The 16373-nt window shown below is 37.0% G+C and overlaps 1 protein-coding gene across 2 annotated transcripts in view; it reads left to right on the top strand.

Annotated features, from left to right (window-relative positions):
- LOC145255599 (uncharacterized) overlaps positions 1-16373 on the top strand; it is a 51807-nt gene that overhangs the window by 18979 nt on the left and 16455 nt on the right. Inside the window, exon 1 of one of the 2 annotated variants that reach the window (XM_080114084.1) lies at positions 12259-12420. The exons of the other annotated variant lie outside the window; for it this stretch is intronic. Within the exon in view, the coding sequence (XP_079970210.1) occupies positions 12381-12420 (40 nt within the window). The 5' untranslated portion in view covers positions 12259-12380. Of the gene's footprint in view, positions 1-12258; positions 12421-16373 lie in introns of those variants that run through there. 2 annotated transcript variants of the gene reach the window in all.

Here is a 16373-nt window from a genome sequence, read left to right as displayed (position 1 = left end):
TACCTTTTTATTTTTATTTTATCCATCCCAATTGATTTTTCATTTTCTTAATGAAAATGTCATTTACTGCCTCTTTTTTTATTTTTTCGAAAGTTACCGGAAGTTCACGTATCATATTACACATTGAACTTGTACATTCACTTTCGTCTTTAAGCGCAGCAATTACCGTTTCTTCGAAACTTTCGCTTCTTTTAGGGATCAACCGTGATAATGCATCTGCGTGTCCTAACTTTTTTGAGGATACATGTTCCATCTTAAACTGATAGTTTAAGAGGGTTACAGCCCATCGCTGTAATCGATTCGCAGTATGTGTGGGAATGCCTTTCTTTGATCCAAATATGGTAAGTAGGGGTTTATGGTCGGTTTGCAAAATAAAAGATCGTCCATGGAGAAATCGATTGTACTTTGTAATTCCAAATATTATCGACAGCGCCTCTTTTTCAATTTGGCTGTAATTTTTCTCCGCTGCAACCAACGTTCTTGAAGCATGGGCGATAGCTTTTGTCCTACCATCCTCATACTTGTGAAGTAATACAGCGCCAACACCGTAATCACTGGCGTCCGTTGCTAGTATTAGTTCCTTTTCTGGATTGAAATGTGCCAATGCTAAGTCTGACAGTAGACATCTTTTGATATTTTGGAAAGCAGATTCACATTCCTTATTCCAGTTCCATTTAACACCCTTTTTCAGTAACTCGTTAAGAGGAGCTCTTAAATTATGTATGTTAGGGATGTAAATTGCATAGTATTGAACTAATCCCAAAAACGATTTTAATTTTGTCACTGAATCTGGAGCAGGCATCTTTTCAATTGCTTCAGTCCTTTGTGGATCCGGTCTTCGACCCTCTTTGTCGATTATTTGACCTAGATATTTAATTTTTTTCATAAAAAAATCGCATTTTTCTGGGCTCAATTTAAAACCAAATTCCTGTATTCTTTTGAATACTTCTTTTACATGCTTCTTATGATCTTGCAAATTTTCACTTTTAATTAGGATATCGTCAAGGTAGGCCATTGAAAATTCCAACCCTGCCAGCATCGTGTCCATAATTTGCTGGAAAATAGCAGGAGCAACCTTTAATCCAAAAGGAAGCCTCTTTAGCTTAAAAATGCCCTTATGAGTATTTATGCCTAAGTATTTGGAGCATTCATCGCTGATCTTAATTTGCAAGTAAGCATCTGAGAGGTCTATCTTAGAAAAAATTTTTCCTCCGTTAAGCTTAGAGAACAGATCTTCTGCGGACGGAAGGGGATAATTATGGTCCAATAGACAGTCATTTAAACCCGTTGAAAAATCTCCACAGACCCTTATTCTGTTATTTTTTTTCTTTACATACACGGTTGGACTTGCCCAATCTGTGTGGTTAACTTTTTCAATGACTTCCAGTTGTTGAAGTCTATCCAACTCTTTTTCGATTGCGTCCATCGCTGAAAAAGGCACATTCCTTTTAGGTTTGAATACTGGAGTGGCATTTTTCTTTAATTCAAATTTTGCCTCTGTCTTAATACAGAGTCCTAGTCCTTCGGCAAAAACATTGGGAAATTCAGTTTTCAAATCCTTCAGGAAGTCTTCCCTTTGGTTTGCTTTTTCTGCAGTTAAAACGTTACAAAACGAATTTATGGGTTTCTCCCATAAATTAAACAGGACAATCCAATCTACCCCAAACAGGCATGTATTCTTTCCTGGTACGACGTACACTTTGGATTTATGAGTCTGGTTAGCGAATGTCACTTTGCATTTTAATTCTCCCTTGAACTCTAATCTTTTGCCGCACACACTTCTCGCCGTCTTTCTGGTTTTCGTTAATTCAGGTCGACCTATCCTTTTCCATATATCTTCATTTATAATACTAATATCTGCACCGCTATCCAGAAGCAATGTAACCAGATGTCCATTTATCCGAACATCAACATATTTCCGTCTTTCGCAGCTTTTTTCTTTATTCATGCGAAGCGTATTTACATTATCGGTCCCTTGTCTTTTCTTCTGGGCACAGTATGTTCCCTTGTGACCTCTGAGACCACATTCATAACATATTTTGTTCCTAAACCAGCAGGTCTTATTGTTGTGTCTTAAACTACCACAACATTTACACTTTAGCTTTGGGTCTTTGTATCCTTTAAGGATCCTGTGTTCTTGGAACCTGGACTTTCTTGTGGTCCCTTGCCTTTTTACTTGCTGCACCTTAAAAATATTTTTCTCTTCAATGCGAGTGTTGTCTTTCTTTATGTTAATCAGACGTTGACACTCTTCAGTGACTTTTTGCAATGTTATGTTAGGATCCGCCTCCATAATTGTTAGGATCCGTGAACGTATATCTTTGTCCCTTGGTGCTGTGAGACCTTGTACAAAGATTAAACATTTAAATTGGTCTGCGGAAATTTCATTCAATTTAAATGATTCGCATAAACAGTTCACAGTGCAAGCATATTCTAGATAGTCTTCAGCTTCTGCCTTCTGAATGTTCAAACATTTGTATCTAGAGTGAAATAGGCTATCCCTTTTATCAAATATTTTCGACAAGGTACTAATTGTTTCCTCGAACGAAACCTCCTCCGGTTTTTTTGGTAGCATTAGATTTGCATACTTGGTGTTTTCATCAGTACCCAGTTTTTGTAGTAGCAGGGTAACTTTTTCCTCATCGGTCCAGTCTAAACATCTTTTCGTAAAAATTGTTTCGTATCTTCTGTAGTATGCAGGGAAAGTAACACCAGTATCCGGGGAGTAACGAAATTCCGTTAGTGAATTTGAAATACCCTCGGCAGAAAAATTAGTCTTCTTCCCGGTCGACGTTAGAATTAGCTTTTCTAAATTCTTTTGCTGTGTCGACATTTGTCGTTGTAGTATGTTTGTTTGTTCTTGTTGTGCCTCTAAAGTTTTTTGTGTTCTTTCTTGTTGTTGTTGCAGCTGTTGCTGTAGCTGTTGTTGTTGAATTTGTTGTTGTTGTTGTTGTTGTTGCGCTAAAAATTGTTGAGTCATTTTTGTCTGTTCCTGGATGCTAAGGGCTAGAGCCTTAGTTAACTCTGCTAATTGTTCCATGTTAGCTTCTAGTACAAAAATGTCTTTTCGAATTCTACACAATAATTCCAAAGAAAAATCGTAAATTTACGTATATCGTAAATTAGTAGCAATATGCAGACACAACACGTTTCAACAAAGTTCATCCATAGTAATTCAACAGGCTTTGTAAAATAATTCTTTTTTTTTTTTTTTTTTTTTTCAACAACGTAAGTTCATACACAAAATATTTCTTACTTCCCACGACAAATAGTTCCAATTATTTATATAAAGGCAATAACAAACAATTAATTTTCCAAAAAAAAAAAAAATATATGGCTGCCGATCCCACGTGGCATAAAATGGTACAATAGTCGTTGTATTTATATTTTTTCTTTCGAAACTCGTAATCCTTTAGTGTAGTTTCGAATTCAACTTGCGACCATTTTTTTTTTTTTTTTTTTTTTACTTGTCAAAATAAATATAAATTCCACTTTACCTTGAACATGTTTCTATAATTTCTTGTGAGTTCTTTACGAAGAAAAATCCGTACTTTTCGCTACTTTAGGTAGGAAAAATTTTTAAATTCATTGACGCACGTGGTCAAAAATCCTTGTGTAGTTTGTTTTTTTCGTAAAACAAAAAAATCCTTGCATTGTACACAGTCCTTGGTACGGTAATTTATCTCTGTTAAGAGAAAGAACATCCTTTCGTCGCCATTGTTATATTCCTAAATACTTAGGAAATAAAGACAAACGTGAGTTACACCGAGTGGTATGTCTAATGGGGTTTATTTATAATACAGAAACGTAAGGCTGCTCGCCTAAGGTAAATAGAAGTACATAGTAACAAGTATGGGGAAGAAAGTCTGATAATCAACACGTAAGACTATCCGTCTTACTGCGACTGCTTGTCTGCCGCTGTCTGCCCAACAGTCCAATATATATATACAGTTTGTAACCGGTGTATAGCCAGTTATGTTCCTTCACAACACAAACAAACAGGTTTTATGAGATCAGCATTTTTGTTATTTTCAATTTGTGAAAAACTTGTTCTTTATTTCTTCATTTGTAATTTCAAAACTTATAAATTTTTGCGTTTCTGAATTTATAATATTCGGATTCTTCAGACTACTGTCCATACTTTGTGGACCAGGCACGAACGCAGACCCCACAATTTTAATGAACCACCGTTGTGCCGGATCAAACATACCCATTCCTATGTCTCGATACATCTTCTATCATTATATGTAATCAGTTTTTTTAAATAGTCAACCATATAGGAGCCTATTCGTGACCAGACACACACACACACACACACACACACATTCAGTTTTATATATAGATATACACATAAAAAAAAAAACTTTATAAAACTAGAGAGTTTAATACTTCTAGAAAATTACAAGTAATACTTATAGTTAGCTAAACAAAATCGAATAAAACTTTGGCGCTTCTACACTATTTGGACGAAATTTGTGAAATCGTAAAACTGAATTTCACATGAAAACAGTGGCATCTACGCATTCCTCGTATTTTTAAGATGATTATATCCAAAAATTACGAAAATCGATAAGGTAGAAAATTATTTATTAAAAAATAACAAATAGAATTTGATGAAAGCGATCGTAAGACACAGAAACGGGAGGTAATTTTTCGTTTCGATTTAAACAAGATGGACACAATTTTTCACCTCCTAACACGATTAAATTTTTTTTTTAATAATTTAGTAATATTCAGGTAATTTCGACTGCAGAATTTGGAAGTTACTATTGTAATTTATTAGAATTGACAACAAAAAAATCAGTTGAAACCATTGTTTTTATCTGAAAACTTAATTTATCGACTACAAAATTTCGTCCCAATAGTGTAGAAGTGCCAAAACTTCTTATATGAGGTTTAGAGGTGGAAACAGGAGTTTCATGGGTTCTTTGGTACTCCCAGGAGGGAAAAAATCAATAACAATAAATGGACTTGTGTGTGTGGGATCTAAAAACCTTTACTTTCCATATAATCAATAAAATCACCTGAAAATTTACAAATTAATTAAAAAAATAGATAGAGCATAACTAATCAATATTCGAAGTATGAGAAATAAATTTTTAAAAAATAATAAAAAAGGGACATATGCTCAATATTACTTGGTGGAAGTATTTTTTAAAAGTTAACTGCACCCTCCTGATCTAGACCAAGGGTCTGCAACCTACAACTCGCGGCTCAATTCCAACCCTCAAGTGAATTTTGTTTGGCCTGATATTTTACTCAGGGTGTAATGGATGCCAACACTCGAGACCCACATGTTGTTTGCAGAAAGTTGCAAGGAAAAAAAAAGACAATGAAAGAATTTGACTCACTATTTTTTAGTTGAAACAACAGATATTTATTTACAGGTACTTCCAGAATAACGCCTTGTTTCTTGTTCAAAAGTTTTCTCGTGTTTGTTGCGGACCAGGATATAAATACCCTAACTCGCTACAAGAAAATAATGAAACGAATTGAATGAAGGAAACAAAGAACTCAAATGCGGGAATAAAATAAACATGTCGTTTATTTTTGGTTGAGAAATGAGTGTCTTGGGTGTACACGTGTTCATTAAGCCGTTGAGGACTATGCGCGTGGAAGGAAAGGGGAATGCAATAGAGAAACACGAAGTGGCAAGCCGGCCTGTAGAAAGAGAGGGTTAAGCTCAGTAGAGCGTCGCGCACATGTCTGTTTTGATGGACCAAAGCCGAAGGGGAGATAGAGTGAGAAAGTCAATCCAGTTCATGGAGAGGGAAAGCGTATAAAGTGTTCTTGCGCTTACCCCACATTACAGTAGCAGGGAAAGTGACGTTAGAGCGTGCGGTCGGTTCGTCGACTCAACACGTCGAACGCTGGTCCAGACGAAAAAAGGGCAGTTGACAGGTTTTGTTGACTTTTATACTCGACGGTCAGTGTTCTGACTGTGCATGCCTGGCTTTCACTTTAAAGGAAGTGATGTTTCGCATGTGTGTGTACTTGTGCGCGTATGTGTGCCTATATGTGTGTATGTATGTGCATGCGTACATGTGGGTGTGTATATGTGAGGGAAAACATGTCCGAATATGTTCCAATATGCTTAACAAGACTTTACTGTATAACGCATGGCACTCTGTCTTTGTTCGACCATGTTTAGGACGTGTCTCTTCCTGTCGCTTTCGGACCACGTGTGTAACGGGTTAGGGTTATGAGACACGATTTTTCATGTTTTATAATTTTTTTCTTTCCTTCTTCCTTGCTGTGACGTCCCCCTCGCACATGGCTCGGTTATTTGCGTAAGTTCACTGGTGCTGCTGCTGATGATGCTGGTGCTGCTGATGTAGCCTGCACCATGTTACAAGGGCACAATATAAATAAAGATATTTTTTCGTAAAATATATTTATAATCTTTTTTTTTTTTTATATCCCTTTAGTAAAATAATATCGTTTAAATATAATCATATTTATTTAATACTTGTTTTCTTCAAATGCACAGAAATTTTACTTACATTTAAAAAAATTTTTTTTTTATTACAGTTTCACCCCAAATAAGGCAAATTGCCACTTTGGTGTAGGGGGCTACTATCAGGGGCAACAACTACTGGGGTACTATGTAGGGATTTGGGCAGCAAGATGTCGGTTCACGTTACACTTGAACTTCTGCACGTCAGTACTGTTGGGGAAGCAAGGACCTGGAATGGAATTCCAGAGTCTAGCGGTTCTGGGGAAGAAACTACTGGAGTAAAAAGATCTTTTACATCTAGGGATCTCTACAGTGTGGGGGTGGGATTTAGCAGCCTGTCGGGTTTGTCGAGGGTGCTCACATCGTGGGGGCACAAGTGATTGCAGTTCGTCAGAGCATTCACCACTAAAATACTTGTAGAAAAGGCAGAGGGATGCAACATTTCGTTGATGGGACAGGGGCTGAAGCTTAGATGCCAGTTCAGGGCCTATCAGGTTTGCGACTCTCTTTTGAACCTTGTCAAGGAGCGACAGACTAGTAGCAGATGCACCAGCCCAGATGTGACAGCAATACTCCATACATGGGCGAATGGTGGCCTTATAGAGGTACAGGATACTTTCGGGTGTTAGTAGTTGTCTAGCACAGTAGAGAGAGCCCACCTTTCTTACAGCAGCCCTGGCAATGCCTTCAATGTAATTGTTCCAACTCATGTTTCCTGTGAACGTTAGGCCAACGAGTTTGAAAGATGTACTCTCAGATAAAGAGTCGTTGGCCATTGCTATAGGTGGTAGAGAGGGTTTCTTGTAATTATTGAATGAAACTAGTTTAGTCTTGGCAGCATTGAACGCGACCAACCACTTTTGTCCCCATTCCACCACAGATTGGAGGTCTTCCTCTAGTGTTTCTGCCATTTCTTTAGAAATGTGTTCATTCGTCTTCCTGTCGTGCCTGCCATAGAGTGTAGTGTCATCAGCATATATACCCATCTCAGAGGCAATTTTGTCGGGGAGGTCATTTATGAATATCAGGAACAATAGAGGTCCAAGGATAGCAGGACCTGTGGAAATTCCACAGTGTCATCTTTCATATGTAATATATTGTTGCTAGGCATTCTGTAGACGTTCAGCGTGAATGTAGACACTGAAATATTATTGTAGCCCTTTTGTTAAAACTGTAAAAGTACTTATCTAAGTAATCTGGTTAATGTAGTGTTAGAATATATCTGGTTATTGCGGTTTATCTCCAATATTCTTTATAGGAATCTGTGACAGATTTTCATTGTATGGACGTCTGGTGTGAACGTAAACTCCACAATAACCATCTTTAGACAAAACAGATACGACCCTTGGATCGTAGTCAGAAGACAAAGTATATTTTAGTTTCACGTATGTCACAAAAGCGACATCATTTATCATCTATTTTTCTTTTTTTTTTTTTATATTGCGTCTTCAGTGATTGGGACATCTTATTTATTGGAGGGAAGGGTGGTAGCATGCTGCGAACATTAAATTACCGTATCTTTATGTTAATTTAATGGTCGAAATATGTTGTCGTCTTCTGTCCTCCTTTTTAATAAATAAGATCTCCCAATCACATAGGCCCTGTCGGTGGGGCATTAGAATATGCCGACTGCCCCCCCTGCAGAGGGTAAAAGTCCCTCAATTGGGGTCCTGGATATGACGTTAAACTATATCCAGTGGTGAGGCCCCAGCTTGTGGGTTTTGGGGAGTGTGGAGCCACCCTTTAATTACCATTGCTCCCAGGTCCACTCTGACCCGGAGTGGTAGTACCTGTTAGGCTCCCAACTATGGGTTAAATAGAAACCGACGTGAAAACAAATATATTCTATTAAAAAAATTTTTCTTCAAAATCTTTGGATTAGGCATTAAATAACCCGAAAAGGGTTGATATGCCGTAAAACAAAAACAACCAACCAACCAACCAACCAACCAACCCAATCAAATAATTTATAAGCTGAAAACCGTGACACACGTATGTACGTATGTTGTAGTATTAATATATAGATTTAATAAACGTGTTGTCCTCCATGACAATGTAGCCAAAGATGTTTGACTGCCTTTGCTTGAATCTTGTCCACCAAAAACCATGGTAATACATACATACATACATATACATATATATATATATATATATATATATATATATATATATATATGAAGATCTGAAGATTATATATATATATATATATATATATATATATATATATATATATATATATGAAGATCTGAAGATTATATATATATATATATAGATATATATATATATATTCCTCAGAATGTGGGAGAATATATCATTATTTTCACAGCCAAACAACGTCGCAGCTCACAAGAACCATGACAGCCAAAAAACCAGAAGTCTAAAACTCGAGTTTCGCCCTCATTTTAGGCTCATCAGTTAGAGTTCGGATGTGTCTAACTTATGATGCCAAAATGAGGGTGAAACTTCAGTCTTATACTTTCTGTTTGTTGGCTGGCATGGCTCTTGTGATCTGCGATGTTGTCTGACTATGGAAATAAATAAATATATATGTGTGTGTGTGTGTGTGTGTGTGTGTGTGTGTATATTACCCTTTTATACATATTTTTATATGTATCTCCATATTTTTTATCTGCTTTTTCCTTTATCCCCTTCCTATTTGTTATGGGGTTAAATGATAATAAACGAAAGGAACGCAGGATTTTTAGAAACGAAACATGTATTCACATAAATTACAGGCAAAGTCCGGTTGGGAATACCATTTCTCAACTGTAGGCGTTTGCACACGATCGGCTTGGTCGCATATCAATCCAGACTCCCGGGGACTGGTACTCGATACCGGACGTGACGTAACTAGAGGATGTGATGTCATGAGATAGTTCATTAATCCCCTGGGAGGGAGTCTCCAACACTATTTTCTTACCTTTTTTTTTCTATGAAGAAAAAAAAAAAGTTTAAATTCTCTTCATTTTTTCTAAGTTTCTAAATTTGATTCTATACAATACCAAGGCAGTTTTTGCAATAGGTTGAGGGGTGTAAAGATACCAATCGACCATACAACTAACAAGTTAGACACAAAAGCAAAAAGATAACGGCAATAGCAAAAAAAAAAAAAAAAAAATGACAGAAACTGATATTCATCTGAAGACAATGGATATTGTGTTTTATTTACCGAGAACTGAAATGGTAAATTTGTAGGTCTGTGCGAGACAGTATCAGTTGCTGGAAACCTGTAGCTGAACGCCAGTGAGTTCTGGAGCAGGTAGCTAGATGTCAGTAAACTCTGGAATGGGTAGCCAGACATCAGTGGGCACTAGAACAGGTAGGCGAACGTCAGTGGGCACTGGAACAGGTAGCTAGAGGTCAATGGGCACCAGAATAGGTAGCTGGGCATCAGTGGGCTTTTGAGGTTGCTGGAGGCAGGCAGTAGCGGAGAGTGAAGTTTGCATATGGGTAGTTTGTGGTAGTTAGCTCTGAAAAGAGTTGTTTGAACTACTGCTGCTAGGCTCGGATGACTTGATTTGGTGCGCCACAGTCATAATTCAGCAGGCTTCCTGCTAGAAAGTGCTCACTTTATAAAAGAGTGCTGAAGTTACAGGAATGCTGCCGATAAGCAAACAAATGACTAAAATTAATTCTCAATCGAAGTTGCTACAATCAAAAGAGTTTCAGGTATTTATTGGCTGTGTCTATATTAATTTCAGTTCGTAATTAAACGTCTGTTTATTTTTTTTTTAATTGTGAAAAGTTAAGTTTTGTTTCTTTTCTATCGATTGTGATGAAAACAAAAAGGAAATCGTTAGCACGCATGCTCATGATGTGTCAGTCACATGACTGTTTTTGTCATCGAGTGTAGCCATTGTGTACTAAAATGAAAGTGATGATTTGATACACTGCAACATGGGAAAGAGTGCTCTGAGCAGCACCTCCCCAGATGTGGGAGCAGTAGTTCATTTTACAATGTACGAGGTGTCTTCAATAAGTTTCCAGACATTTTGTACAGACATTTAAAATTGTTGTAGACTCTTGAAAATTCAGTGTGTTATTGCTATACATCTTATGAGATGATTGACCAATTTTTATGATTTCAGGTTCAAATGAATAGCCATAGCAGGAATTGGAATAAACCCTGATTGTCACAGCTGATAAATTTCAAAAATGCAATCTGGATGTGAGGACATTTTCGAAGAACGATATGCAATAAAATTCTGTTTTAAATTTGGAAAAAATGCCACAGAATGCTTCAGAATGCTTTTGGACCGTCTTGCTTGAATCAAGCATCAGTTTTTGAGTGGCATAAGAGATTCAAGGAAGGCAGGAAATCTGTGATGGATGATGAGAGGTGTGGGAGGAGTAAGAAAGTCAACTCTAGAGTTGATTGTCCCAATAAAGAATTTCATTGATAAGGACCGTCGTGTGTTTATAGAGACAATAAGTGCACAGTTTGATGTCAGTGTGGGAACTGTACACACAATTATTTGCGAGGAACTGAAGATGCGGTAGATTTGCGCAATCCCAAAAGTGCTCAGAGAAGATCAGAAAGAGGTTGTCATGGACATCAAGACAGTTCCCCACCCTCCTTATTGTCCAGACTTTTTTTTTTTTTTTTTACACGGTGGTCACCACTTATCAAGGCCAGGAAGCCACTCAGGGATAAGGGTTATTGCAAGTACAGTATGTTAGTGTGGAGATTTGATGAAGTGTTTACTTAAGGGGGCGGTTCATTAGGAATTTGTTTACATTGGACTTGAAGACATCCAAGTTGTAGTCAGGTGGGAAGCAGGCAGACGGAACAGAGTTCCACAGGCGCGCAGTTCTAAGAAAGAAGCTTTGTTCATGGAATCCACGTTTTGATTTAGGCACAGATATAGAGTGGAGGAAATTCTTCACAGTGGATTCAGCTAGACAGGTGTTTTTCGTGAAAGATTGGCGAGGGGGGGACCAGAGATTGGAGTTCAGACGAGCACCTGCCATGGAAATAGTGATAAAACAAGGATAGGCTCGCAACGTCTCTTCTGTGGGAGAGAGGTTGCAGGGTAGAGAAAAGGGCATCCCCCACTAAGCCACAAGTCTATTTTGTACTCTGTCAAGGCAGGATAGGCTGTTTTTAGCAGCTCCTGCCCAGATATGGCAGCAGTATTCCATCCTTGAACGTACTTGGCTTTTATATAGATAGAGAATTGCATCGGTCGTGAGATATCTTCTGGAGCTTGCTCCCTGTGACTTTTGGTTATTCCTTAAGTTCAAGGAAAACTTTAAAGGCTGTCGTTATGAGACAATTAAGGAGATAAAAGAGAAAGGCTGTGATGAGGGTTATTGACAAGAGGACTTCCATGGGGCCTTCCAGAAGTTGTTGGAATGGTACAACAAATCCACTGCAGCCGGAGGAGATTACTTCAAAGGGGACTAGAGTTTCATGTGTGTACTATCAATAAAAGTGCCCATACGAAAAAGTCTGGAAAATTATTGAAAACACCTCGTATGTTACTGTGACGTATATTGGGTGGGTTTCTAACAGTATTTTGTATAAGCAGCACCTTCCCAGATGTGGGAGCAATACTTTATCTTCGGTCATATTTGGCTTTAATACAGTGAATGGTTAGACGTCACAATTTTAATGAATCCAAGTCCATAGAAATGAGACAATATCAAAGAAATCTTGCTGGACAAACAGGACAAACAACTGATGGTTTTTATGTGAGCTAAAAACTTCTGGTTCTCAAGGAAGAGCCGAGTTCTTCTTTGTTATTGTTTTATTTTTAAACGAGATTTATTGCTGGACTCAAATCATAAGTTGTTTCTCATTTTTTTTTTTTTTTTTTTTGACTGTTGCTGCATATTAGAAATCGCAATTTTGTAATGAATTTTTCTTACTGCATTTGTAAGTGTTAGACTGCAGTTCTTAAAGACGGACTAAATCTACGAAATGGCGAAAAAAATGAGAACAAAAAAAGGAGGAGGAAAAGGTAAAAACATTTTCTTCATTTTTTTTTTTCAAAAGTTTTATTACCTATTATTTACTAGCAGGGCTATCCGACCTTGCCCGGGGGAGGGAATGGATAATAAAATAACTACGCTGTAACACTTTTCTGTTAAAATTCCTCTCTCTATCTCTCTCTCTTTATCTCTACCTTTCTTTGCCCTCTACCCTCTCATTATAAACTATATTGTTTCTTATTTTAAGTTGATTATAGTATTTCTATTGCTTATGTTGGTTTTATAAATTATTTTTTATATATAACTAGCCTGGGTGCCCGGCGTTGCCCCGGTGTTTGGAGGTATGTGTTGAGCAAAAAAAAAAAAAATAAAAATAAAAAGTGGTTGTAGGTAGGCAGGCTCGAACCGTACAGTGAAAAAAAAACAAAAAACAAAAAAAAACGTGACGCCTTTGCCGTTGCGCCCATCGCCAAATCGGAAGTGACGAAGTTTTAAATTAAGGCTAGTCAATCGAAAAGAGGGGATGATTTTAAAAAATATTGGCAAAAGAAGCGACCCCTCCCTGTAGAAAAGTGCCCAGTTGAGGGTGAACGAATTAATATTTTTGGCCAATTTTTTGATATTTGTTGTCCAAAGGGTCGAGCTTCAAAATGATACTAATCTTGTGAAAATTCGTCGCCTCTGTCAAAAGTTTTCGGCAGACATACATTTAAACAGACAGATGAGATTTATATTATAGATTGCTTGCATTAAAGTTTAAAATGGAAAAGTCAAGTATAATGCTTCAATCGTGCTCTAAACAGTAACATTCATTTCGAATGCGCCCCTGTCATATTAAAGAACCTACTGTTGATTTTATGTGCCTGGCATTACTGCTGTGCAGTGATAATGGCTTGAATTTAAGTTTAAAATGAAAAAGTCAAGTATCATGGTTCAATTGTACTTTAAACAGAAACATTCATTTCAAATGCCCCTCTGTCATATCAGAGAACCTACTGTTGATTTTATATGCCTGGCCTTTCTGCTTGTGTGGTAACAAAACTTCTCAAATGCACTTGTGATGTTAGGTTGTGTAAGATGTTAACTTTGGTGAAAATCGCCTGTTTCTTTTTTTCATCAGATTATTTTGATTATCGATTATCGATACCTATCAGAGACATTCTAACACAAAACCTATCCAAGAATACTGCCAGCCACATAAAATATCTTCATGTGAAATTCCATAAAAATCGACCCAGCTGTTTTCGAGTCCATAGGGAACGAACTCACAGACACACAGTTTCTTTTATACAATAGTAAAGATTTATGGTATTAAAAAAACAAAAAAAAAACAAAACAAAAAAAACAAAAAAACAGCGAACCACCAGAAGAAGGAACGAAGAGAAAAACTGCAAAAAGAAACGAGTGAAAAAGACTGTTTGAAACGGCAGCGACAGTGAATGTTGTTTTTACATATCTTTCTCGATTGAATAAAATGTCCACCCAGCAGATTGTTTCAGCTGACCACTATGAATTCGAGCATATACTATGAAAAGCTATACACACAGTTCTCTGTCTCTTTGTTCCTGCATTTTTATTCCTGCCCAACACTCGTGTACATCCTTAAAACGAACCTCAGCCTCTGCCCGCACAACTTTCACCGATACAGTGAGATGACAAATGTAGGAACATAAAATGTCGTAACATATTATTATATCGATTTATGCATTCTTAACAATAAATATTCTCCGTATTCTTACCGTAATTGTCAGCTAAATATTCGATGCTTAACCAATTTTACTCCAATATTTAAAAAAATTATAATTGCAAAAAATTTTACTATGTTAGGATAAAAAAATTGTACACTAAAATTTATACAAATTCTTCCAGTGTTTTTGTTTGTATAGAATAAAATCCAACTTGATTGGTTAAGGATTTCCAGCCAGTATTATTGTGATGACCGCATGTTGAATTATGTCCCTTGGCTATTGATCTTATGTAAGCCGAAAATGGCAGACGAGAAATTTCGCCATTAAAATTAAATACTAAAAAAAAAAAATTAATTAAAAAGAAATCTTGAATTCGCGCAAGTTTACCTTTAATGCATCTAAAACCAAACTCCTATCCTTACATCATCAACGCTCTGATCCCCATCTTGCATCAATTGGGATGGATGGCTCTCGTCTGGGAGAGGCCCCGTGTTTTGACAAGCTTCGGGGTTTGACCTATACTCCTGATCTGAAATGGAACACGTACATCAAGTCTGTTGCCAAGGTCGCTGGAAAGATGGTGGGATCCTTCTACCGCTCCAGAAGATATCTCACTACTGATGCAATTCTCTATCTATATAAAAGCCAAGTACATCCAAGGATGGAATACTGCTGCCATATCTGGGCAGGAGCTGCTAAAAACAGCCTATCCTTCCCTGACAGAGTACAAAATAGACTTCATGGCTTAGTGGGGGATACCCTTTTCTCTACCTTGCAACCTCTCTCCCACAGAAGAGACATTGCGAGCCTATCCTTGTTTTATCGTTATTTCCATGGCAGGTGCTTGTCTTAACTCCAATCTCTGGTCCCCCCTCGCCAATCTTTCACGAAAAACACCTGTCTAGCCGAATCCACTGTGAAAAATTTCCCCCACTCTTTATCTGTGCCTAAATCAAAACGTGGATTCCATGAACAAAGCTTCTTTCTTAGAACTGCGCGCCTGTGGAACTCTGTTCCGTCTGCCTGCTTCCCACCTGACTACAACTTGGATGTCTTCAAGTCCAACGTTAACAAATTCCTAATGAACCGCCCCCTTAAGTAAACACTTCATCAAATCTCCACACTAACGTAATGTACTTGCAATAACCCTTATCCCTGAGTGGCTTCCTGGCCTTGATAAGTGGTGACCACTCTGTAAAAAAAAAAAAAAAAAGTTTTGGCATCTTTTTAAAACCTAACGCATATTTTGTGACATTTTATTTATTTTCTTTTCAAAAGCAATTTTTATTATTGATGTAAGACTGGAGAGCGTCAATTTTGATACTGATGCATGAGTTTGACATAAGACTACGAGCACTCTTTATTGCAGAAGAAAAAAAGTGTTATTATGAGACAGTCTTTCTGAGTGGTAAAACACAAATATGAAGAATAAATTGGATGATCTTTGCGTTGATGATCTTTTAAACCAAAGCATTTCAGGTGAAAACATTATTATGTACTTAAGTGCCTTGACGAAATTAGTACAAATTCAAAAAAAAATATTGATATACAAGATATGTAAAAACATAGGGGGAACTTTTTACCAAAATTGTCAGCTAAATATTCGGTGCTTATCCAATTTAATCCAATATTAAAAAATTATAATTGTACAAAAACTTTATTCTGTACCTACCTGTTAGAGTAAAAGAATTGTACACCAAAAATGGTGCAAGTCTATAAATAGGCCACAACAAATCTTTTATACAATAAAAATCTGAAAAAAATCTTTATAATGTGCATACTTGTCACTGCATGAAGATGTCATATTCCCAAAAATTACGTAAATTGATCAAGTAGTTTTTTTTTATTTAAGAAAATCAAAAATTATCGGAAGTTTAATCGAAGATTTGGCATGTGTCATCTTGTTTGAGAGATAACGCCACTAACGACCCCTGGCAGAAATATGGGTCAACAAGGGCAGTACATGCAAACCATTGAATATTTTATCAATCAAGTACTTTTTTTTTTTTTTTTTAAGAAAATCAAATTTTACGATTTTTAGGGATAATAAATAAATAAATTGACTTCTTTTAATAAAGAGAATGTGGAAAACACTAGTTTTTTTTTTTTTTGTTCGTCTGAAAACAGCAGAAATGGAGTGACCAATGGTATTTGGCTTGTGGGTTCTCTAACTCCATTTTGAGACCGTCACCTCTCTCATGGGGAGACCTTCTTAAGCCATCTTGCTTGTTCAGCATCTAGGCTCCAAATCAACTAAGCTTACTCAAACTTGAGCACCTGTCACGTCATGTCCG

Source organism: Euprymna scolopes, chromosome 31, assembly GCF_053919585.1.
Source record: "Euprymna scolopes isolate OS-2025 chromosome 31, ASM5391958v1, whole genome shotgun sequence".
Classification (NCBI taxonomy): domain Eukaryota; kingdom Metazoa; phylum Mollusca; class Cephalopoda; order Sepiida; family Sepiolidae; genus Euprymna; species Euprymna scolopes.
This window is presented reverse-complemented; position numbering and strand designations above follow the sequence as displayed.